This window comes from Archocentrus centrarchus, chromosome 22 (assembly GCF_007364275.1).
Source record: "Archocentrus centrarchus isolate MPI-CPG fArcCen1 chromosome 22, fArcCen1, whole genome shotgun sequence".
In the NCBI taxonomy this organism is placed as follows: Eukaryota; Metazoa; Chordata; class Actinopteri; order Cichliformes; family Cichlidae; genus Archocentrus; species Archocentrus centrarchus.
Window position 1 is genome coordinate 21,154,315 of NC_044367.1, and position 26,518 is coordinate 21,180,832.

A 26,518-nucleotide genomic window follows, 5' to 3' on the forward strand; every position below is an offset into this window, starting at 1 on the left:
TTTTTTTTTTTTTAGTGTGTCTTCTACATCCAGCAACACTGTACTGTCCCGTTTGCCAGTAATAGTCTATTGAAGAAACTGAGAGAGCGTTTCCAGCACCAGCACTGGGATGGTGTCATGTCTTGGAATGCTGCAGCAGTGTGCAAATGGAAAAGATGTTCCAGTTGGAAGCTGCCTATCCAGCAAGAGTTTGCCCAGTTTAAGCCAATCCACCTCTGCTTTCTTTTCTGCGCTGCTGGCACAGAGAAAATACCTCCTCAGTTTTTAGTGGAAGATTTATTGTATAAATCTGATGAGTGATTTTTGGACTGTGATGCACAGGCTTGCCTCAAATTTAAGTATTTCAGTACCTTTATTGCCATTAGATTTTGTACAGGCATTCTTGTTCCCAAATGGATAAATCCAACAAGTTTTGACATTGACTTCTGTGGGTTTTAGGTTAAAAATATCTTAAGGCAAGGACAACCTTTAAGAGTTCGTGATCCCCTGATTTAAAAAGTTTTAAGCTTGTAATAAAATACTACAATAGCTGTTGGGTGAATTGTTGATGTAGAATGAAAACAAATTAATTAAATATCTTCTTTTTTTCAGCCTCATGGAGCATCTAGCACGGCTTGGTCTCATTTTATTTCTTCTGTGAATCTGTAACTCATCCAGCCTACAGACTCAATACTGACTCTCACATTTTGGTGGTTGAAGAAGTGCTTTCCTGACTGTGGCTCAAAGCACCGTGGACTGACTGCTAAGCTACAGCAGGGGTTGAGATGTATGATGCGATTGCTACCCTTTGTTTCGTTAAGTTTCAGATATGTGTTTACTATAGGTGTGTGTGCCAACATGGCTCACATCACCTGTTGGTTAAACAGCTTAACATTCTCTTCACATCAGGTCAGTGTACTTTCCTGCTCATAAGTCTCCATATCCTGAAGCTCCACCCGTCTGGTGTGACTTGCATTAAAGAAACACAAATAATGCTTTGTTCCATCAGACGTCACCATTCGGAAAGTAGCTGTATCTGCTCTCACTGAATGACTGATTAAGAAAACAGTTGTAAGGATAGTTGGTATTGTGGCTTACAGAGGGACTCCATCCTGAGAAAAACAACTCTGAGTTGAGTATTTGAAGGTTTTGGGTTTGGTTTGCTGGGATATGCAGTGCATCTTGAGGTCAGACATCTACAGGCTTTATGCCGGACTGCCAAGTTCCTCAAATTCAGAAATCAGACGTTTTCTCTTCTTGACTGAACTGCAGTCATTTTAATGAGCTTTTCTCATGCTGGATTATTATTAGAAATGTTGAGTAAATGCAACACCGCCCTTGAAAGCATTTAAACTCCAACAGAAGCTGTCCATGTAGCTACACTTTGATCAGACTGACTGCTGGACCCAAGACTTAACAGTTAAATGAAACTGGACCACCTGATAGTATACTGGCCAAGACACAAGAACCATTTGGAAGAATGAGCTCTTTATAGCAGACAGACTTTATATCACACTTGTGAGCAAATTCATTGTTCTTCTTTTCAAATTTTAAATAGATCTTGTCTCAAAGTTTACAGTTGAGAGCAAGCTTTTAGTCTCAGACTTGGAGCTGTGCAGTCAGCATGATCTTTCCAGTAAAAGTTTGCTAAGCACAAAGACTAGAGAGTGGAAAACAGCTAGCTGTGTCTGTTAGATTTTTTAACAGTTTTCTAAAGATTAAACCAGCGAAATATCTAATATCTTAATTATCAGTTAACTTTAGAGGAGCTATAATGTGGATTCTGCTAATTGAATTTAAAATTCCTTTCAGCTGCTCCCATATTCACAAGGGGTCACCACACCAGGTGCCCTTCCTAACGCAACCCCCTAAGGGATTTGTGTTTTCTCCCCATCTCGAACCAATGACCTTTTGCATGTTAGGCAAATGTTTAATCCAAGGTGTAATTTGTTAACCAGTTAACCTTATCTTTGTCCTTGGATAGAGCTGGGCTAGCTCTTTTTCTTATGTTCCAGTCTTTATGCAAAACTACTCACACTCATAGCTAGAGCGTCATATTCAAGAGAAGGAAAATCGTGACTTTTTTGCTTCTTGGCGATAAAGCAAATTATTATGTTTTTTCCTTTCTTGAAGACTTTGCTGAATTCACTGTTAAGTCTCCAATCTCTCAGTTTTTTTATGTGCCCTTCTCAAGCCTACATGGAGTGCTTCTTATGCCATCCATCCATTTTTTAACTGCTTGCCAATTTCATAGTTGTAAGGGTGCTGGAGCATATCTCAACTGTCATAGGGTGAGAGGTAAGGTGCACCCTAGACAGTTCACCAGTCAGGCAACCATTCATGCTCACTATGGACAATTTATAGTCACAGATTAACTTAATATATATGTCTTTGGCCTGTGAGAGGAAGCCAGAGAACCTGGAGAGGAGAATATTCCACACAAGGAGCCCCACCAGGCCAGCAGGACTAAACCTTGCTGCAAGGTGAAAGTGTTAACCACTGCACCACCACGCCTCCCTGCTTCTTACTTAAAAGATGTATTTTAGGTGGAGTATGACTTGAAATCTTTTATGTGACCTGATGTAAAAATACTCAAGTTATCCAGCGCTGACTCGTTAACATCCCCTCTGGCCTGCAGTGAAGCACCGGAAGTCGAAATCTCTGTGAGTCGACCTCTGCCCTGTTCTGCATGCATCAGGACAGACGCTCACATAAATTCCTGCTTTGTGTTTGCGTTCTGATGCTTTGTATTTGCATAATATACACACATGTAACACACACACACAAGACTGAACTTGTACATTTTAGAGCTTGATGATCACTGGATACAGCAGAGACTCAGTTGGCTGAGTTTCCACTATTATTTTAGTGGAATTCCAGAGAGGCTTATGGGATTTTTGGGGGGGGGTGTGGGGGCTATGTGTGTTGGTTCTGTTTGTCTTTCCTCACTTTTCCCATTTCACTGCATTGCCAAGTTGTGAGAAATGCCAGCAGTGATTCTCACTGGAACTAAAAGTGCTGGTGACAGTCTGTGGGCATGTTTGCGATAAATACGCACTCACTGCTGTGTTTCTAACACTTCAGGGGACATGCATTCATTTCCCAGAGAATGAGCCCAACCTAAATTAAGTATTTACGTTAAAATAATAAGCAATGATTTACATTATGGATGTGCAATTGCTTTTTGTCCCTCTCAGATCTAGATAGAGGTGGGACTCCAACACAAGTAACACATACAAACATGCACACTGCAAAAATTTGCTGCAAAATTTGTGCTGCGTAACACACATGATGCAGTACTTTTTTTTCTTCTAAAATTGCCTTCAAGAGGTCAGCACTCATGAGCAGTACAGAGATTTTTGCTCAAGGGCACAGCAGAGTCCTTACAGGCAGCCATCCATTCCTGATAACTGTTACCAGTTTGAACAGGTTGTTTATTGTTTATTTAATTGCAGATAACTTCAATTATAACCGTGTTTATTACTCATCATTCATTTTCGGTAACATTGCAATAACTTTGTAGCTGTTTTCTAATAATACAACAAAAGATTTTCAGCTTGATCAGTCTCATTAGAAGACAGCTCTTTGATCCTGCTCCCCACCCAATACAGTTCACCCTTCCATCTTTTTTTTTTTTTCACAGCTGTTGTGGGAATGTGGAGCATTGTCTTTCCGGGCATCTCAGGAGAGTCATTGTTGACTTTAGCAGTATGTTTACGCTGCTGTCAGCTCCACATCCAGCCAACGTTTCCTCTCTGCACCCTTAACAAGCCAGTTAAGAGCTGGATTGCTGGGTCCAGTGAAAGAAGAAAATGCCATCAGACATTAGAGTGTGCAGTGTTCCCAGCTAAGTTGGCAGTACCAACACCTCACCATGGCTGCTGTGTGTGTTTATCCTCTTTTATCCTCTCCTTGTCTGAATGTGTAGAGGCTTTTCCCTCCCTGCTTTGGGGCATCACTGTCTTTCCCAAAGATAACTGTGACAGCAGAGCTGCGAGAGGCGCAGCCCTGTCCATACGAATGAAGACAAATATCTCCCAGCCTTGAGCCAGATGTGGCTCTGACCCCTCTGACCTTCCCTTTCTATATACCCAGGCTGGATGCAGGGCGGATCTTGTTGCCTGACGGGTCTCTCTGTGACGGGATAGAAGAGAGGGAATAGATGGCTTGCGTGTATATTGAGATTAACCTCCAAGCACCAAGCTTCAGGGAGACAGCAGACACAGTCTGTTAGACTTTTCAAATTTTACAAAGTGCATTTATATTGTAGTGATCCCCTGTGACTAACAGATGAAGAAGAGGCTCAGAAGAAAATGAGGGACCTTTGATGGTTGTGGGAAGCTGGAGGTTTTCAAGGTTTTCTGTTGCTTGAAGCTGCTGCCAGTCTTTTACCCTCTTTTATCCTTTCAATGAATATTGAAAATCAATGCAAAACTTGAGTCCAGTGCTTTTTGTTTTTTTTTTTATTCTTATGGGGCTGCACAATAAGTGACTCCATAATGTAGTGGCTCACATGTTTGCCTAACAACCAAAAGATCCCCAATATAATCTTGGGAAGAGACCAAATCCCTCTGGGGTTGCATCAGGAAGGGCATCCGGCGTAAAAATCAGACATGTGGAGCTACCCACTGTGGTGACCCCATGTGAATAAGGGAGCAGCCAAAAGTAGCTTTATTGGATTACTCAGTAGCCTGCTGTTATTTTGTGATGATACGTCGACTTTAATTTAACTTTGCATGCCTTCTCTTGAATAACAGCCAGGTTTGGGTTGCCAGGTTGTAAATCCCTGTGTTTAGCATTCATCTTTCCTGTTTAATGATTGCACATTTATACTAAATAACCAGTTGATAAATACTGAATTATTTGATGTGGTACAGCTGTTTTCTGGGCAGTGCAATGGTTAGCACCGCTACCTCACTGCAAAGAGGTCATGGGCTTGAATCCACCTCCCAACTGGAGCCTTTCTGTGTGCAGTTTGCATCTTCTCCCTGTGCCTGCTTTTGTATTCTGGCTTCCTCACACAGTCCAAAGACACACTAGGTTAATTGGCCAATAGTGTGAATGGCTCTCTGTGTTCCTCGTGGAATGGCCATACACCATAGAGGTAAAGGGAATTTTTTATAAGCTCTCAACCACACTTATAACTGATGCAAAAAGCATGTAATTACTTTTTTAGAAAGTAAGGCCATGGGAGTTATAAATGCATTGGGAAGTGGTCCTACTAAATACAGGAACTAACAGAGAAAAGTAAGCCTGCTGGTATTTCTAGGCATGTTTCATCACATAATAATTGCTTGAATCCATCATCAATTAAAGACATAACAGTGCACAGCTGCAGAAGGGTTTGTCTTCCATCTATTGATTTCATCTTACTCTGTATTGTCATCCCTCCACTGTTGCTGGATCATGTTTCTTTATTTTCTTCTGACAAGGAAATCTTGGCATTCCTGATTCCCAGTGTTGTGGTGATGGACCCAGCTGTGTGAGGACACCTCACACAGTATTTTTGATATTAGGTGGGGCTGGATGAGCTCATACTGTGGGCTGTTTTTTTGTGCGTGTGCGTGTTTCTTGTAGCACAGAGCGACTAAGATGAGAAATTTCAGCCTCCTCAGCTCTGTTATGCCTCTGGGGTGTTATTGCGCTGCTCCGATTTCTTTGCTGGTGTCTGAAGCCGTTTAAAGGCTGTTATGGATTTTGGAGAGGGGTTCTCTCAAGCTAATGTATTCTGACTTTTTCTTACGCCACTGATTTAATCGCACACAGAATAAGTCATAGTTGCAAAGGTCATCTGTGTGAATCAAGAGATGAATATTCATGCTGCTACAAAGTCTTCTTTTCCCCTCGTGAGCAATTCAGCTGCATTGCTTAATTTACTCTGGGAGAGCTGGAGGCTCCAAGTTTCAATGCATTATTTAATATGCATAGGCAGAAAAGTGAGTCTACCTATACAATGAGGAAAAGTATGTTGCAGCAAATGTGCATATTTTATTCAGATTCTGGATGAAGCAGATGTTGTATTGAAGAAGTGAAAGGGTCAGTACATTGAATGAACAGATTTTGTTTTCCTTATATATAACAACAGTTCTGGTTTTATTTGGCCAGCATTTGATTTTAATATGGATTCATATCTTTATCCATAAAAAAACAAACCCATTCAAATCTGCAAATTAAGAAATAACAGAGACACTGTTTCTGGAAGGGAAAAAATCACAGATGAAACTGCACTGACCTCCATTATAAATTGCTGAAAACTCAGAGACATATATTGTCTCTGATGAAACCTAATTATCTGCATAGCTGGAGTTGCCGTTTTTATGAGAGACAGCAAAATCACACATATCACAGGTATTGAATTGAAGTGGTGCACTCATGCTACAGAAGGTAGAAATCTAGTAAAACCACAGCTGTAGCTTCTCCTACAGCTCTCCCATCTTTGTTCTGAGCATTGCCCACCAGATGGGCATTTGCATGTGCTTCATATAAAGGGGACTAGATGAAAGCCCTATACTGAACCTACTGCTCAACCACACCTTATTCTGATAAGAATGTAAATATCTAAATCCAGGATTTGAAAACAGCATTGATCTGCCCAAAAGACTCCTGTCATAAAATCTGAAAGCCCAGTGAGGTCCAGGAGGCTAGTTCCCTCTCAGACTACTTAAATTACAATAAGATGAAAGGTTTTTATTGATTTTCATTTTAAAGTTTGTTGCCTTTGTGCAAAAATTCAAACAAATTGCTAAATTATAGTTTTTCCAATGTGAATCTTGCTGCTTTTCTTTGACTAATAACATCAGAAAATGCATGTGAATGTGTTCAATCATCAATCAATCAATCAAATATTCTTTATTGTCCACTTGGTGTTGTTCTATTAATTATCAGCAGATTATAATTAAATTAAACGCTCATAAAAACATTTGCATAGTCTGTTTGGCCCCAGATTTTCTCTTTTTAGGACATTGAACCTCCAAAAATGGCTCTTATTATTTAAACTGATCAACCTTTAGCTAAAGGTAAAACATTTAGTAAATCGAAGTATAATGACATAGCTCCTCAAATCTGTTCCAAGTGCAGCGCTCGGTGGAGGTCGACTTAGCCACCCTACCCATGATTTTAATGCTTTGGCTGTTATACAAATAAGGGGAAGCTGCTTTTGGTTTTAAAGGGAAAGAGGTGATGTTCTTGTAGGTAAAACCAAACAGCATCGCTTCAGTGACGCGCAGAGGGAGTAAAACCAAAGGATAACCGCGAATTAAAGGTTGAAAGGACCAGAAGTCGAGATATTCATATCTCATCTCGTTCTTTCCTTTGTTTCCCCAATGATCTGCACCCAGGCGTGCATGTCAGCTGCTCGTTGTAGATTGGACATGCTCTCCTCATTACAGCCAGCGGATGGATAACGCGTGAGTGTGCGCGAGCGCGCGAGTGTTTGAGAGTAGGGAGATGATATGACTCGGCGCTAGGACCGTGGCTCTGTCAGTGCGCAAATCCCAGCAGAGAGGCAGCGCTCCGGCAGAAGAGGCTGTACGCGGAGAGACAGAGGCTGTCTGTCGGCGCTGCGGTTCAACCCATCACCGGCGTGGGAGGTTGCACCTTCTACGGCGCACGGACCTGAACCTGCCGGGCTGCGGAGCCCTCCATATGGGCTCACCATGCGAAGGATACGGGCCAACGCCATCGCGATTCTGACCGTTGCATGGATCTTAGGGACGTTTTATTACCTGTGGCAGGACAACAAGCCCCAGTCGTCGCCGTCGTCGTCGGCTTCGCAGACTCGCGGCAGGGGCCATGGGCAAAAGGTGGTCCCCGGTCGACTGGAGATTCACCGGGATGACAGGACCATCCCGCTGATAGTGAGTGAGCGCGACTGTAAGGGATAAAGAGGAAAGGGGGGATGAGAGCGTCGCTGTTGCTGGAGGCGCCGAGCTGCAGGAGAGTGTGTGCTGCATGTTGATGTGCATGTGTGTGTGAACCCTGGGATGATGAGGATGGAGGTGGAGGTGGAGGTGGTGGTGCACAGCTGAGTGTCACAGTTGGAATAGGCATGTAGGCTGCTGCAGGCATGAGCACCGTCTTCAACCTCGTCAGGTGGACGCAGCTTACAGAACAATCTACAGCCTGTTTATTGCCTTGTTTTGTTGTGTTTCCCCGCCTTTCTGTGCTTTATACCCGACGCCTAGAGAACCTCAAGTACCCATAATAGGCTTTCCATAAGTCCCGCGCGTCGTGCGCAAACGCCTAGTAAACCATATTATGCAGCGACCTTTCCCGGATTGCACATGTGAGGTGAAAAACACGGGCTTTCAGGTCGGGCAGTCTGTCATTAAAGGGCCTGTTTCAGTCAGGTCATGTCTGTATTCGCCTGTTGTTGCCTGGGCGAAGAAGGAAAAAAATAACCTCTGGTAAATACTGTGACTGCAGGTGTGGTGGTCGCCAGGCTTGGCTTTCAGTAACACAGCCTACAGACACGGTCTGAACGGTATATGCTGGAGCTGGCTGCGTGCCAGCTCAGATTAGAATATTTGGTCTAGTCGGGCTGCAGGCTTTGTGTTGCATTTAATGTGAAGAGAAACAAGACCTGTAGTTTGTGCCTTTAGAGCAGTGCAGAAAAATAATCTAGTGTCCTTGTGCCCAGGAGATAACGGACTGGTCACTGACTGAACATAAATCAATAATAGCTCCTTTTAAATCTTGGCAAAAGGTGGAAAAGTTTGAGTGCATCTTTTGCTTAAATAATAAGAGATTCAGGGTCAATTTTAAAATAAAAGTGAATCTTAATAAAATATTTTGAGGGCAAATGCATAACCAATCACTTTTCCCCAGCTATTTATGCCACCCAATAAGCAAATAGAAAATTCACTTAAGTGTGAATATTTAATTCAATTTTGAGGAGACAGGAATTAATGTTAAAATACTGCACACTCCAGCCTCTTTCACAATTTACTAGACCAATAAAATTGCCTCAGATGTGGCTGGGGTTGTGTGCCAACATGTCAAGGTGTTTCATTCCAGCAGCAGCCGAATCATTAAAGCGTTGCTTGCAGGATTTATTCATTCAGGGCAAATACCAAACAGTCGGGCTGATGTGGCATCTATGCAGGAAGGCCCTCCGAAGCAGCGTGTAACAAGAAGGAGAGAGCAGGCTGTGGTTTGCATTAGTGTGTGAACACAGGCCAAGAGTACGGTGATGATCGGAGGATGCGTGCAAACAAATATGGAAGCAGTTTAAATAATCGTCGTTGTGATTGCAGTTAGAAGAGAGGGAGGTGTACAGTATCATGTCCCTGTCATAGATTACAAGCTGATGCCATAAACTGTAAACTGCTGCTGAACCACAAACAGGCATTACTTCCAATCAGATCGTTCTTTGACCTGTTTGCTTTAGTTTTGAAATTGAAGCCTTTCCTATGTGTAATCTTTGATTTACTCAGCGGGGTCGTTCACCTTTATCACCAAACTGAGATTTTCTAGCTGTAGTTTGTCCTGGTAATCTGACCTGAAGCTCACAGGCTGCCAGCTCAGCACAGCAGGGTCCCATGGTTCAACAAGAGCAGGCTGGTACAGAGGAGGGCTTTCTTTCTTTCTTACAGATTTCCCTATTCTTAATTTTTCCCTTCCTTCCTTTCTTTTTGTCGTTCCCTTACTTCCTTGATCTTTCCACTTATCCTTTGTTCTTTCCTTGTTTCCATTGTGTCTTTATTTTATCCTTTTCTTCTTCCTTCTTCATCTATTCTTTTCCCACACTATCTTTTCCTCCTCTTTATTTCTCAATTTTTTCTTTGCATTGCCCCTTTAACAGTTCTTTCTTTCTTTCTTTCTTTCTTTCTTTCTTTCTTTCTTTCTTTCTTTCTTTCTTTCTTTCTTTCTTTCTTTCTTTCTTTCTTTCTTTCTTTCTTTCTTTCTTTCTTATGTCATTCTCTGCAGCCCTACTCTTATGTTTCTTTTTCTTGCCTCTTATGTTTATTAGTTGAATTTGATTCACTAATGACATCATCTTTGAAAGCTGTTTGCACTGGCTCTGCTTTTTTTTCTCCATATTTCCCCCATTGAGCCTCTTAATTTCCCAGCCTTGCCGCGGTTTCTGTGCAGTTACAAAGTGTGTGAACATCGTTCTTCATCTAATTAAATTTTTAGCGTTCACAGTAATCAACACCCTCTCTGACCTGCTCTCATAACATGTCATCATAGAGCCCAATCAGCCAATTACTTTGCCATTTTCCTTGCAACACGTCCCCCTGTTATGTGTTTCATACATGCGGTCACGTTTCTCACATTTTAAATGTATGAATAAGAAGTTGTCAGTTCCTAGAAGCAGCTCATGCTGCTGGTCTGAATGCCCAGACATTATTATTATTATTATTTTTTTTAATTTTTTTTGGACAACCTTTATTTCTGACATATGACCACATCCACTTCATGAGAGAACTGTGCTGTTAGCAATCTTCTCTGAGCTGGGATTAACTACATATTCCATTACAGTGATGCATACAGAACTTGAAGACTTTGTGAGAGTGCAGAGCTCCACTAATGCTTCACCGTTTGGCAACTTTCACAATCCAAGCACATAATCTTTTAAAACCCTGATAAACATTGCAAAAAATACGCAACAATCCAAGTTACTGTTCAGAAAAAAAAAACTCCTTTGTTCATATTCATCAAGCGTTTTAACTCCAAAACCCGTCTAATCTGCTGAGTGTGTGCGGCTTGTTTAAATTTGATTGTGCACGACATAAACCCTGTTAGATTCTGCTGGGTCCAAAGAAATGCATGACATCATTTTTTCCAGCTGACATCAAGACAAATAAGAAAAAGGAGCCAATGCAGAAAAATCTCCATAACTGTTCCAAACTTATGTGTTCATGTAGGATCCTTGATAAGCTCTAAGCTTTTCTTAAGGTCAGGCTTGTGCTTTCTGTGCATTACAGATTTTTAGGGTATAAAACAGTATTGGCCTTTATCCTCAATGTATACATATTTTAGAAGCATTATGTTAGATTAATATTAAAGTGAGAACACAGCTCAACCCTACACAGTCGTCTTTTTAATTGTGATGCTATTCTGCTACATGTACCACAGTCAACTCTAAGAGTATTGTGAGCAATGATGTTTAAGCTGCTTCACTGGACAAACTACACAAAGATGTCATTTCTAAATTGCCCCACCCATCCTTCTCTGAAAAGAAAGGGTTTATATCCATAGATACATATGGATAAAAGTATTGGGCCACGCCTCCTAATCTTTGAATTCAGGTGTTTTCAGTCCCATTGCCACAGGTGCATAAAATCAAGCACTTAGCCACGCAGTCTGGCTATGCAAACATTTGTGAAAGAATGGGTTTGTCTAAAGAACTCACTGAATGTGAGTGTGGTGCTTTAATTGGACTCTATCATCCCATTAATCAGTTTGTAAAATTTCTTCCCTCCTAGATATTCCCTTATCGGTTGTAAATGGCATTATTGCAAAGTGGAAGTGTTTAGAAACCACAGCACCTCAGCCACAAAGTGGCAGACCATGTAAAGTTACAGAGCGGGGTCACAGAGAGCTCAGGTACATAGTGTGTAAAAGTCAACAGTCTGCTGACTCAGTGTGTGAAAAGCTTCAAACCTTGTCTGGCATCAACATCAACACAAAAAATGCATGCTAGGAGCTTCATATCACAGGTTTCCTGTAGGCTTAACATGTAGGTGGCCCAGTACTTTTGTTCATATAGTGTCCATGGGTGTATCTTTACCGTGTACCTTTACTTGACATTGCGTTTTTTAGTTTGTGTGACAGAAGAAAATATATTAATTTTTATGTTATAAACTCCTAAATGTGTTCACGTTTTTGGAAGCTGAATGTGTTTAAAGTAAGAAAAGGTTTGAAAAGAAATTATCTTCACAGTCATGAATTTTGTAATGACTGTGGTCAATGAGATTTGCAAGCTTTTTAAATAATTCCCTATTAGCTGTGGGTATGCAAACATATATCAAATAGGCAAGCCTGGAAATTTTCATCATTTTTGTTAACTACCAGAAATACTCTTTAGAGGAAAGAGCCAGTTTTGCTGATGAAGGAAATTACTTCAGTTTGTTGCCTAAGCAATAATAATAATGTTATTTACTGAGCACACAAAGTGCTTCACATATGGGATAAACTAAAATAAAATATATTCAAATTAGTTTACACACTTACATAGATGTTCTGTGGATGCACTCATCTGTTACCGCAGCCACAGCGGGGCTCCGTCTCCGGGCAATCAGGCAGATTGCACTTGTGTGTGTGTGAGACTTGTTGAGTCTTTTAACTCAGCCTGAAAGAGCGGACATGTGTTCATCTTCCAGATGAAGTTCATGTTTAATTCAGTGGACCGAGCCTCAAAGCGCCTTCTGTTATTTATGTCTTAATATCCTCTGAGTACCATTTTTTTTGTAGCTTTTAATATTTAGTCATGATGATATTTGACGATAACCAAGGGATACATCACAGATGATTTTGGCAAGAGATCAGAACCACACTAAGAGTAAAACTGTCAAAATATCGTGTTATGGTAGAAGAAACTACTTGCATAGTAGTGAATTTCACATGTAATATATAACAGCGCAACATCTACAGTATACTCATTAAACCTTGCCACTTGTTTTGCAGATTTTCTAGTCCATGGCCTGACTCTGTCATCTCAGAGCTCTTGGCTCCGGTCCGTAAAGATAAATTAATAGCAGTGACAAATATAGGCCCATAGCCCCAATTGTGTCCCCTCCAAGATGATTTAGAGACCGCTAATGGACAGGTTGTTTACCTTCTCAAATAATAACAGTTTGGGCTTCACGAGCATGCATTACATAGAGTGTCTTTGGTGTAAAAAGCCAGAGTGGTTTGTGTTCTTTGCTTTTAAATGATTGCAAATTTAACAGAATTGATTACACTAAAAGAAAAATAATCTGTTGAATTAACATAGTTTTAATCATGCCACCATATTTCCATCTAAACGAGTCGAGTATACCTAACCAATTTTGATTAAATTATATGAACAAGACATTTGTCAGTTAAATTTCATTCAGTTGTGTCGGTTAAATTTATTAACCTTTCATTGAGTCCAGTTTGCTTTTAGTAAATCCAGAAAACAATTGTCTCAATTTACTCAACATCAATCAAATACTTAAGTAAAATATACATAATAGTTTTATGAATTATGATGTACTTTGTATAACAAGTGTCAGTCTTTTTGTTTCAATTAGATTTTTTTGCACAGATAACAAATTTTACCAAAGACAAATTATTTACATTATAAAAGTATGCAATTTATGCATATGCATTATGCAAAATTCAAGCTTTTGGGCTTTGTTTGGTTATTTTCTTTTTATACTCCTACCATCTGCAAAATGCTTCTGAAATTACAATTAGGATTAATCCTGTTTTGCATATAGAAGAGTAATATTATTGGAAATCTATCTAAATCTAATTGACATAATGCAAAGAAGATAGAAAATTGAATTTCCTTATTATGGTGCACTGTACCGGGTGCACAGAGTGAGGTCAAAGATCTTGATCATCATTTCCTCACGTCTGGATTATTGTAATGCTTTATTTACTTGTCTTAGCAAAAGCTCCCTAGAGCGTCTCCAGGTTGTTCAGAATGCTGCTGCAAGGCTTCTGACAAAATCTTCTAAGTATTCGCATGTCACACCGTTACTCAACCAGCTGCACTGGCTCCACATTAGTTTCAGAGTTCAGTTTAAAATTCTGGTCCTGACTTATAGAGGTCTTCACGGTCAAGCCCCACCTTATATCAGTGAACTCTTGCATCCCTACATTCCCACCAGGTCTCTGAGGTCATGTGATAAAGGTCTACTGGCCTTACATCACACAAGGCTGAAAACTAAAGGTGATAGAGCTTTTGCAACAGTAGCTCCCCGACTCTGGAACTCTATCCCCTTGTGTATAAGAACTGCGGATTCGGTGGTGTCTTTTAAAAAACAGCTAAAAACTCATCTTTTTAGGCTTGCGTTTGGTTAGTTTATTTTCTATTTTATCTTATCTTATTTTATTTTATATATATATATATTTTTGTCCTCCTTACTCCAATTGTAATTTGTTTTAACGATGTGAAGCACCTTGTGATCTATGTCTTGAGAGGTGCTATATAAATAAAATTTTACTTACTTACTTACTTACATTTTAATGAGCATTTGAGTGGGTTGAATTAAATTATACACTCAGGTCAGCATGAAGAGATCACTTTACATATACCCAACATCATGTTTACATCTTTCTGTTTGGATCCAACTATATATAATAGAAACCTGTGTAGTTCACATATAATTAACCACTGAGTTATTTTAAGGAGGTAACCTTTAACTTTTATTTTTTCTTCCATTGAAAATGTATTACAACTTAGCACCTTTCTGAAAAATAATATAAATAAATATTGTATAAGATACAACACTGAGGAAGTTCATAGAATAAATTGATGCCTATTTTATATCAATTTTCTTCCTAGTTTACTAGATATAAATATACACTGCCTGGCCAAAAAAATATAAATTACAGCTTTAAAATCAGAGGTCTCCCAACTACTGTACAGTTAGTGTACCCTTCAGTTGTCTTTCTCCGTAGCTGTGCAGTGCAGATATATTTGAGTGTGAATCCTTGAGGCTTTCGGGGTCATGCTGTTCCTCTGGGGTGACTGAAAATGAGGTCAGTCTCACCTGAAACTCTTCAGGAGCTTTCTCTAAATCCCTCGACTTACACCGACCTTTAATAAAACAGCGCGATACAAACCCGCTGCCTTTCTGTCTCTGTCCATTTTGCTATTGCATCTCTAATGAGGGCTGCTCTCATCTCCCTTTATGTATTCATCAGCTGTTTTAACCTCCCACTCACCCAGGCTGTCAGCGAGTGTTAAAGCTCCTTGCGGAGAAAATCCATTAATTACTGAGGATTTATGGACTATGTATTCCGATTTGATGAGTGCCCATCCCATTTTGCCCTGTTAGCACTGACACGGTGACCTGAATAAGAAAATAGCATTTACATTTTAATAATTTGGCTGATACTTTTCTTCACATTGGATTAAAAGTTAAAGCAATTTATTTATTTATTTATTTTTGGCTTATTTAGCAGGGGCACTGCACATTAATAATCATGGCAGCAAATGTGCCAGAGTTTGCCAAGAGGGTTTTGGGAATGTCCCTGGACAGATGTTACAAAGTCACCCTAAGAAAGACAAGGATGTAAGATTACATTTAGTTAGTAAAAAACCATTATACAGCACAGAACAAGGGCATGAGAATATCAGATAAGCTGTTTCCAGTGTTGTTTGAGGTTTTTTTTCTCTTATCCTGAGGAGGATCCTAAATCCTAAATTGTTCCCACAGGCAGACAGGCGTCTTACAGAATTGCAAAGCACAACTGTTAAGACAGACAGTTAAAGAAGACAAACTAAAATTGGTGTGTCACTTTCACAGACATTATAAAAACGAAGGCTGTGAGGGAGCAGCGTGTTGACACTCAAAACAACTTGTGCAGCTGTGTTTTCACCTTTGCGTACATGCCTGAGTGACAGTGGGAGTTTTTTGTGTGTATATAATTTAAATCACACACTTGCACACTTTTGAGCATCAGTCATTCACAGTATCCCTTGTTTTCGCTCTTTTAACGTCTTCTCCAGGTGACCCAGCCCCCTCGGGCCGAGCAGCAGGGCCAGCTGCTGGGCAGCTTCGATGAGAAGGCTTACTTGGTGGCAAAGCAGCTGAAACCGGGCGATGACCCGTACAGGGAGCATGCCTTCAACCTGCAGGAGAGCGACCGGCTGGGCGGAGAGCGAACCATCCGAGACACTCGGCACTACAGGTGAGCACGGTTAGTCCAGGTACTGTCTGCCTGCTCTGATCTGCACAAGTGGATCAGCGGCTAATCTTGTACGAGCTGAACACTGACTTCGAGGTGGTCAGAGATCTGTCTTAAAAGCTGATTTTATGTTGGTATTTAGTCACCTGACCTGCAGCATTTACTCTAATCTGCTGCGATTCAGATAATGACATGACTTAAACCTCATTTTGGCAAACAATAAGGAAGATCGAATGTAAAGTTTTGCCAAATAAGTTGGACCTTGTGTTGAAACGTTTTGGAGTCTGCTGGGTTCAAGATCAAGAATGAATCTTCAAACACGTTTTCTTTGCTTAGTTTAGTGGCCTCGGCTTTTAGTACCTTAAAATATTTAGAATTCTTAAACACTGCAGTGGTTACTACAGGCGCTGCTACAATCTGCTATCTCACAGCGCTAAAGAACCCTTTTCACAGTGTGTATAATGTCTCCTCCAGGCTTTGTTGAAGTAAAATAAACCTTCAGGTTTTCTCAGAACATATTTTGCCTCTTTTGAGCTTTGTTTTTTATTCATATTGCTAAATCCACTTATCAACAGTTGTTGGGCTTCTTTATATCTGGCAAATGCCGCTAACTGGCAGCCAACTAAAAATGTATTTTATTTGTGCAGAGCAGGTTGCTCCTTTTTAAAGCAGCAATCTGCTCACTGTTTCACTGAAGCATAAAATTGCAGGAACTAACACAAATGAGTCATAAACAGAAGAGGATAATAGGCAATAAGCAAAACGCAAGCTCTGTTAAAAGCAGGTAAAAATTATTATACACACCAAGTAATTTCCCTGTTAAATTACAGTAAACTAGTGACATCTAGTTTCACTTAATGAAACTGCTGTTTAGAGAGTAAGTACTGTATTTTACAACATTTTTTTGCCAGAGAAAAATTAACCTTACTGTACTGTAAAAAGTGGGAGCTTTACAGTATAATTCTGCTGAACAGGTTCCCAGTCTGCATGTGAACAGTTAGCCTTAACCCACCTACTGTTTAAACCTTTTGTTTGCAAGAGCTAGTCAATCAGAAGAAAGCTGGCCCAAAAGGCTGGTTTTTGACCTGTGAAATCATATTATCAGAGAGAAATTAGTATAAAAGGCCAAAGGTCAAAGAAATCTTTATTATCCTCTGGGGCCAAATAGTTTTGCAGCTAGCAGTGACATTAAAACAACAACAAAACACAGCTGCAGTCTCACATACATAAAATAAATAAATAAATGAATTAAAATCACCTCATGTTATTTAATAAGCCTATTTCCAACTTAATGAAAGAGTTTTTGAACCTATTGGTCCTTGACCGCAGCACCACATTAACCTGAAGTGGCCATTAAGAGGGTGGCTGGAATCAGCCAGGACGGAGAGGCTTTTCTTAGGGTCCTGACATTGTACACATCCCCCAGGTTGGTCAGTGAAACCCCTGCAAAGTTTAACAATTCCCTGGAGACGATTTCTATTCCTCAAATTTAGAAGCCCATACAACAAATAAAAGAAAACGTTAAGACAGATTCTATAAAACAAAGATAAAACATTCTCATAAAAGTAAGATCAACATTAAAATTTCAGAGCTTACGATAAAAATATAGTCTCTGATGTGCTTTCTTGCACACGGCAACCTGTGGCTCAAACGTGAGTTTATGGTCAATCAGGGTGCCAAGGCACTTATGCTGATTAACCACCTCAACTGTTGGTTGTTGATGGTTACAGGAGAAATGATGACAGTTTTTTTTTTCTTTTTTAACAAATTTTGTTATCATCTCCTTTGTTTTCCTGACATTAATATCAAGAAAGGAAGACTGACATCATCAACCACCGGGCCATGGTCAGAGTCTCCATGGCTCACTAAAGAGAGGACAACAGAATCATCAGCAAAATTCAGTATGTGATGCCCTGTGTGCCGGCTCCGACAACCATTTATATAAAACAAATAAAAGTGGTGATAAAACACAACCTTATAAAAGAACATCTGATAAAAGAACATCTGATAAAATGTCATTGACCCTCACATGTTGTGACCTATGTATTAAAATGTCCAGCAACCAACATATCACTCTGGGACAGATATTATGGGTCTTCAGCCTCGGTGCTAAAATATGAGGCTGGATACAATTAACAGCAGATGAAAAGTCAATAAATAGCAGTCACACCAAGGTCTTAGCACCTTCCAGGTGTGACAGGGTCATATTTAGTAAGGTGCTAATAGCATCATCCACCCCCCTACCAGACCTATAGGCAGACTGTAAGGGATCCAGATCAACCTGAACTACAGTCAACAGTTCTTCCTTCACAGTTCTTTCAAATGCTTTCACAACAAGTGAAGTGAGCGCAACTGGTCTGTAGTCATTTAACTTTGGGTACAGGAGCAATCAATGCGTCCTTCCAAATGTGGGGGACACTGTGGAGCTAGAGGGATGCTGAAAAAAAATAAAACAAAATATATCTGCCAACTGCTCAGAGCAGTTCTTAAGGATTCGACCTCCAATCCCATCAGGAACAGGACTCTTCCTTACTTTTATGTCCATTTTAACTACGACAAAAGTCAAGCTGTTGTCCCTGTTCCCCCTGATTTCAGTAATGCTGCTGTTTTCAGTGGTTTAAAAATAAGCCCCACACCCTGAAGATAATAACTGGCCAGATGAGAATAATCCCCACAAGAGTCTTGGTCATGAATATTTGTGTACAATATCTGAATATTCCAGTGAGTCCCTAAATAATAACTTCATCAGGCTTAAATTTCTGTGCATTGACTGCATGCTAAAACGAGGTAATAGGACTCGGTGATATACTGTAACAGGGGGCTGCAGTTTGTTTCAACAGCGCCAGTTTTTTACAGTAGATCACACAGTAGAAATTCCCTGTTTTTACAGCAGTGGCTTTGTATCATTTGTTTATATAAACTGAACATCAAACTATTTAAACAATGTTACATTTAATTTCTGAGAAGGCATCTGCATGCTATAATATTCCCAGTTCCATTTTTATTTTCTTGTCATAAGCTGCTGTAGCATTTTATTCTTATTTCATTACAAAAATGACATTAATATCTCATATGTAATTACATCAAATGGCAGCATGTTTAATATATGAGCATACCAGTATGTAGTTACAAATTAAACAAATGCTGGGCTCCTGCAATGACTGTTAATCTTGTAATAATGGCTCCTTGGTGGATATATTTAGCTGCCTTTATTCAGCAAGAAACAAATTTTTTTCTCCCTGTTTTGTTGCCCTAAACAAAGAGCGATTTGTTTTACAGTTCAGCAGTGTATGATATTTCATTTTCATGCCTTAAGACCTAGGCTTAATGCTCCCAGCAACAGGTAGCCGATTAAAGCAGAGGGTCAGATATCTATGCAACTGTTGCTGGGCAACTGGAAAGTTCTGTGTCACTACAACAACAATGATGAAACAACTCTGCGGGGCACTGCGGCCAATCACATCTGCCCAACACTGTGTCCAGTATGTGTGTGGATACAAGGCGTATAGGCTTGTATAAGATCCAACACATCTAACCTTCTCACCCTCGTGTCTGCCCTCTGTCTGCAGGTGTGCAGCTCTGACTTATGACACAGACCTTCCCTCCACGAGCATCATCATCACTTTCCACAACGAGGCCCGCTCTACTCTTCTTCGCACCATTAAAAGGTAATGACACAAGTGACTTAATTAGACAGGAGAAATTACGCCAACTTGTGTGCTTCCTCTAATCTTCTTTTCCTATCATCGGTCTTCTCCCCCTCAGTGTCCTGATGCGAAGTCCCCCATCTTTGATTCACGAAATAATCCTGATAGATGACTTCAGCTCTGACCGTGAGTTTGCTTTTTTCTTCTTCATTGCTGGTCAGAAAGACTTCAGATGCATACTCAATAACTATTGCCCTGTGCCTTTTAAATGTATGAATAGCCAACTGTTAAAAAAAGCATGCTACTATTGAGTTTTCAGCTTGCTTCTGTCTCCATGACAAAAAGAATAAATTGAAGCAAACAAAACAAAGGAATTGAAAACTGAATTAAATATGAATATAATATGGAAGCTAAATTTGGGTAAAGATTTTGTAATTTAATTGTTTCTGAGAATTTATATTTTAATGCTACTTTCATGGCAACAGTGACTGAAATGAATTATAATTCTGCAGTTTTCCTTCATTGTAAAAAAAAAAGTGCTGTAAAAATTTGGGGCATGTAAGTGCAGTCATATATTGTAAATTCAGACAAAAATAGCTGCAGCTTACTCCAGAATTTTACTGTATAATGCAGTGATTTTGCTTTTGGTAGCTCTCAAGACCGTGTACTCCTGCTGTTCACAAGCCTGATAAATGGGAGGGTTGTCTCAGAAAGGATATCTGGCTTAAAATCAATCAAATCAAGCATACAGCTTTATCTGTTGGTGATCCCTTGGGAGATAAGGGAGCAGCTGAAATGTGCAAAGACTCATGCAAATGTAAATGTGCATTACTGTGCAAAAGTCTTGTGCCACCCCTCACTTCTTTATATTTTGCTTCCAAGGAGCCAGACTTTCCCCTAATACTTTTAAGGTGGTGTTGAGCAATAGTTCACAGTGTGATGGTATCAAAATGGTTAACTGTTTTATACTGTAAACTTTTTTTTTTTACAGTAAGAACTTTTTATTTTAAAACAGGAAAAAATAAGTTTAATGCAGTCAAATGTAGCTGCCAGTACTTTACAGACATTTCTTACAGTTATGGCTTATTGTCATTGCTTTAGCTTAATGTTTTGGTTTTACAGCCCATTACCAAATGATGTGAAAAGAGTGGAGCCAGATATTTCCCTTACATTCACCATGTGGTCAGAAACACATCTCCAGAGGAATGCTGTGTGCTTGTTGAATGTATGCCTGACCAACAATTTTGTAACATTAACTTATTTTTGCTGTTTGTAGTGATAACAACAACAGCAACAACAGCAATAAAAGAACCAGAAGTACTTGGTCACTAAGGGAATTTGGGCAGAAACGAAAAATATCATAGATTTCCAACCAGTCAGGAATCCAAATAATTGGAAAATGTAAGAGGGGAATAATGTCAAGAGAAAGGAGTGGGTTTGAAGAAATTCTCACAGGAAATCAGAAATTGAATAAGAGGTGGCTGCATCTCATGTAACCGAGGGAAATATGAACATCAACAACAGCAACAGCAGAACTGAGCTGGAGAAACCCACAAGTAACGGCCTGGTTTTTAACATGAAAGAGAATTAGCAGTTTAATTGACCTCGGCATTTGGAAAATTAGGAGTTTAGTAGCACCATAAACAGTGGCTGATGTGTTTCATGTGGCTGTTCGGGACAGTGGAATTAGGATAGGATAACCATGCTTTAGTAATGATTCCTCTTTCTCAGCGTCAGGCTGAAAAATTTCATGAGCTCACGGCCACAGTGCTTTCTGTAATTACCACCACATGGATCCTCTGTCTGTGGGAACAGCACTACACCTAGACTCAAGGTGTGCTAAGACCTGCGCACACATGCAGTCACACTCGGAGGTGTCAAAGCTGGCCAGACGTCTAATCAGTAGTGTCTCAGTGGCAGCAGCAGCGGGAGTTCTCTATCCCACTAATGCCTCATTTATCCCTTGTCTCCTGCTGCCAGTCTACCTGCACCCACGGTGAACTGGCAGTACCATTAACAAGGTTCATAGTGGCCTGTATTGAACAAAGGGTTCTTAAGCTACAGTCTTAATCTTCTCCCTGTTTTGGATTTCAATTCCCAGCATTAATTATCATGTGAACCAGTCTCAAACACACTTTGGTTCCAGTTTGTGGCTTTTATTTTTGACTCATTCTGACAGTGAGCCAATGAGCCTCCTATTGGATGACTGTTTTGTTTCCTCCAGCTCTTCTCTGTGGCGTCCCTAGGTTGCTGCTTTCTAATTGGCGCCACTGTTGACAAAATTAACACAACAGCTGTTGCAGTTTTGAAACAGCAAGGTGCATACCATGCTTTACTCCTCAAATATTTTTATTTTTATTCCTTCTGTGAGGTAGTAAGTGAGATTATTTTTTGTAATTTTTTTTGTATACTTAGTAGTTTGACTCACCACTTAAATCCAATGTTCTTGCAATGATTCTGACCAAATCATTGGGAGAGTAAAGCAGGGTGCGTTCTGGGGATTTTTACAGCAGATATACCACCTGACACTTATTCTGAAGCTGCCCTGTGCTTTTACAGTGTTTTACAGCAAGTTTCAACTCATTGTTAGCTGTCTGACAACTCTTCTGTTTTGGTGAAGTCTCGCTGCTGTCATCACAGCTGGTCACAGCTGGCAACCCCCAAGTGAGAGAGTTATTGCAGGCTTAGATAAACTCAGATTCACACGCTCTCGCTGCGGCCACTTAAAATTATACATCCCGAGCAACAGTTGTTATTTAGACTTGGATCATAAAGGTTCAGTTCACCAGCATAAATTATGACACATGTATGTTTTTGTCTTTTCTTTGTGTATTTATCCCCCCAAATGCCCATATAGATTTATATATCCCTATTTTTCTATTAAACTATCAAGAAAAAATGTAGATGAATGAATAAATATTTTTAAATCTGAGCTACAATGTCCAGTGTGTAGGTGGAACTTAGACAGGCAGTCAGCTGATGCAGTGAGAGTGTGAGCTGATTTGTCAGTAGACGTGACGGTGTTGGAGGATGTCGGCCAGCAGCAGCAGCAGCAGCAGCAGGAGGGATTGTCCTGGCTGAGCGTAATCCTGTTAAGGCTCGCCTGCTTTAATCACAAGGACATGGTGCTCAATCAAGGACAGTGATCTTTACTGCAAGCCCGCATGTGTCTCCCAACAGTATTAAGACAAGAATATACTTAATTAATTAATGTTTACAGTACTCTGTTTTAGAAGAAAATGATTGAATATTTGATACTTCATCATGCAAGGTCTGACCCAAACCTAGCCCTGCTTTAAATCAAAAAGGTTCAGTTTAAACTTAATAAAGTTTAAAGACCTACATGGGTTAGGTTAATCAGTGATTCTAAAGTGGATTTAGGAGTGAATGTTGTTTGTCTCTTTGCGTTACCTGCGATAGACTGCTGACCTGTCTAGGGTTTATCCCACCTGTTGCCTTATGACAGTTGGGTTAGGCTACAGCACCCCATGACCCTGAACTGAATAAGCAGAGGAAAATAGATGGATATATATAAGATAATTATCTTCATAATTCAGAAAAACAGGATAGTATTTTTTTAAATTATAAATTTTTGTGTGCAGTCTGGCAAAAAAAAGGTCCAAATACAAACAAGCTCTCACATATGTACACACATGCATACAAGCTTATACACAATCTGCCTAAAAGTATACAACAGTGGGTGTGATCCGTGACTTTTTGCTCTTCTTGCCTGAGTGGTTGCGATGTAGTCTTCTCTACACACACACACACACACACACACACACACACACACACACACACACACACACACACACACACACACACACACACACACACACCAGCTGTCCCCCCGTTAGGAGCACCACTAAAGAACAAATACACTCCTGGTCTGTCTCTCTCTCTCTCTCTCTCTCTCTCTCTCTCTCTCTCTCTCTCTCTCTCTCTCTCTCTCTCACACACACACACACACACACACACACACACGCCCTCTGACTCTACAGTCTACATGCAAACAAACAGGTTTGTAAACACTGCAAAGTTAATCACAGAGGATTACAACTTGTCATGCTTGTTTCTGTCACCATAAGGTTGTATCACTGCCTGGGAGGGGGTCTGCTTGATCTCCCAACAATCCTTCAGCAAGATCACACACACAGACACACACTCTGCTGCTAATGCTAATCCTCCCAAGGGTGTGTGTCTGTGTGTGTGCGTATGCGTGTGTGTACCTTTCTTTGTGTGTTGTTTGTAGTGACGTCCACTACAACAACATCTCTGCGCCAGATATGGCTCACGTAGAAACATGGAAAAAGGCTTGTAGCTGGATTTGTATATGGGAAAAGGATTTTGAATTGAATTATGCAGTGAAATGTAATTCTTTTGTTTGAACACTCTGTAACTTTGACCTGTGCGCTGTTTTTTTTTGTGTGTTTACATGTATTACAATCCAAGTGAGATGGATGCACTGATGGATGCCATGTTTGAATGTGTTTAGCTCATATTATACTACAATGTTAAGTGTCTTTTATCACAGCGCGAAGTAGTGTGCTCATTGAGGGTGTATATCTGTAACTATGCTCTTGTTTGTCTATGTTTATGTCTGTTTAAGTGCGCTAAATCTGTGTAAGTGTGGCAGTGTGGTTTGCTTGTGGGTTTGGGTGAGTGACAGAGTGTGAGATGAGGCAGCGAGGAGAAATGTTTTTCTCAGTGTGTGTTCGGCTTCCACCATAAAATGCCATCTCCTCTGCTCTCCTCCTCCAGCTGATGACTGCCAGCTGCTCGCTCAGATCCCTAAAGTGCGCTGCCTGAGGAACAGCAGGAGAGAGGGTGAGTGTGTGTGGGGACAAGGGGAAAGGTGGAAAAGGGAAAAAATGACTTAATGGAAAAGATATTGAATTGAAATGGGATAGATTGTGTGTGTGTGTTTAAGTACGATTTTATAGAAAGACAAGTGAAAGCAAGCTTTACCACACAGGATGCTAAAAGTGCTTCACATGACAGCAGATACTCATTGAAACTGCCTTTTCAAATGGATACAAACTAAAACAGACCAAAAGAAAAACTGAAGTGTCAGTTTACTAATTAATAATTAGTTATTAGTCAATAACATCAGAACACATAGTGAAAAACAGAGAATGCTTGAGAATCCAAAAAGATAAACACAAGGACACACAAGAAGGAACAGAAGCATACACAGACTGCATAACAAAGGAAATACAGGCCGATATACAGTATATACAGTGCAATGAAAAAGTATTTGCCCCCTGCCTGATTTCTTAGTTTTTTTTTTCATATTTGTCACACGTACATGTTTCAGATCATCAAATAAATTTTAATATTAGGTAAAGATAACCCGAGTAAATGCAAAGGGCAGTTAGTTTCAAACCTACCTCGGCCTTTGTGAAAAAGTAAAAGCATCTTGATGATCCCCAAGACTTTTGGGAGAATATTCTGTGGACTGATGAGACAGAAGTTGAACTTTTTGGATGATTTGTGTCCTGTTACATGTGACATAAAACTAACACAGCATTTCATAAAAACAGCATGCTGACAGTCAAACATGGCGGTGGTAGTGTGATGATCTTTGCTGCTTCAGGATCTGGACAACTTGCTGAAATTAATGAAACCATGAATTCTGCTCTCTACCAGAAAATCCTGAAGGATTATGCCTTCAGGCCATCAGCGTGTGCCCTGAAGCTCAAATGCACTTGGGTTATGTGGCAAGATAATGACCTGAAACGCACCAGCAAGTCCACATCTGAATGGCTCAAAAATAAATAAATAAACTGAAGGTTTTGGAGTGGCCCGTCAACGTCTGGACTTAATTCTGAGATGCTTTGGCATGACCTTAAACAGGCCACTCATGCTGGAAAACCCTCTAATGTTCCTGAATTCAAACAATTCTGCAAAGGAAATTCCTCCACAGTGATGTGAAAGACTCATTTCCAGTTAGCGCTTAATTGCAGTTCTTGCTGCCAAGGGTGGCACAACCCCTCATTAGGTTTAGGGCGCAATTACTTTTTCACACAGAGCCAGGTAGGTTTGGATAGCTTTTTTCCCTTAATAAATGAAATCATCATTTAAAAACTGCCCTTCGGTTTTACTCGGGTTGATCTGAAACATGTAAGTGTGACAAATATATAGAAAACTAAGACATCACGAAGGAGGCAAATACTTTTTCATGACACTGTATACCCGCTGAGGGCTGAGAGCTACAAAAGTATTGGGACACCTACACATACAGTAACACCTCCAAGACCTGCTCGGCCATATAAACCCATGCCCTGAAGCTCCTGGTGTTTCTGTGCTGATGTTAATGCCAGAGAAGGTTTGGAACTCTGCAGTTATTGTGTTACCAGCACAGTGGTACCTTTGATGTTACATGTCACTGTGGAATGGTCTGTTGGCCTACTTGAGATTAAATTGTGCCAAAATGAGGTTGATACCCTGCTCCAAATCAGGGAAGTAATCAGGGAGTTCAGCCAAAATAAGAGCAAAAAGAAGCAGTGTTACTGATTTTGTTTTATAATCCAATTTTCTCAGGTTCCTGCGCTCAAATTGTTTGGGCTTATAGGACCCACATACTGTTAATGTCTGGCAACAGCCCACAAGCCCAAGTTTAGCTTTCTCTACCACTATCCTTAAAATCAATATCAACAAATTATAACATCAAGTTTAGTCTCAGCTAAAAAGTGTTTTAAGAGGATGACCTGAGGAAAATACAACCCTCAGAGATTTTTAGCAGAAAAGGTAAAAACAAATAGTCCCTGTCCTTGTGACTGAATTGATTTTCAGCTCTTAATGGCTTCACAGCTTCGGGCATCATTGAGTTTCTCTGCTTTAATGCGTCAAACTGCTGCCAGAGGTCATCAGGCAGTGAAGCATTAAATGTACCCACAATTACAACATAACAAGCATGAGCGTGAAGACTTTTTTTTTTGTATTATGGGCGAGAATCTAATATATAAAGAAACTTTAGTTTGGTCACTGTTTTCACATCAGCACTGTTTTTCTCGACTCTGTTTCCCCAGTAAAAGGTAGCTGGTCCACACAATATAGAT

General features: G+C 40.2%; 1 protein-coding gene across 2 annotated transcripts in view; it reads left to right on the plus strand.

Moving 5' to 3' along the window:
* Window positions 1-7,428: 7,428 nt before the first annotated feature.
* The window catches only part of galnt16 (UDP-N-acetyl-alpha-D-galactosamine:polypeptide N-acetylgalactosaminyltransferase 16), a 42,055-nt gene continuing 22,965 nt past the window's right edge, over window positions 7,429-26,518 (plus strand). For both annotated transcript variants that reach the window (XM_030718866.1, XM_030718867.1), the window contains exons 1-5: window positions 7,429-7,835; window positions 15,632-15,813; window positions 19,380-19,478; window positions 19,576-19,643; window positions 24,219-24,284. In XM_030718866.1, coding sequence (XP_030574726.1) covers window positions 7,635-7,835; window positions 15,632-15,813; window positions 19,380-19,478; window positions 19,576-19,643; window positions 24,219-24,284 — 616 coding nt within the window. In that variant the 5' untranslated portion in view covers window positions 7,429-7,634. The remainder of the gene's footprint in view (window positions 7,836-15,631; window positions 15,814-19,379; window positions 19,479-19,575; window positions 19,644-24,218; window positions 24,285-26,518) is intronic.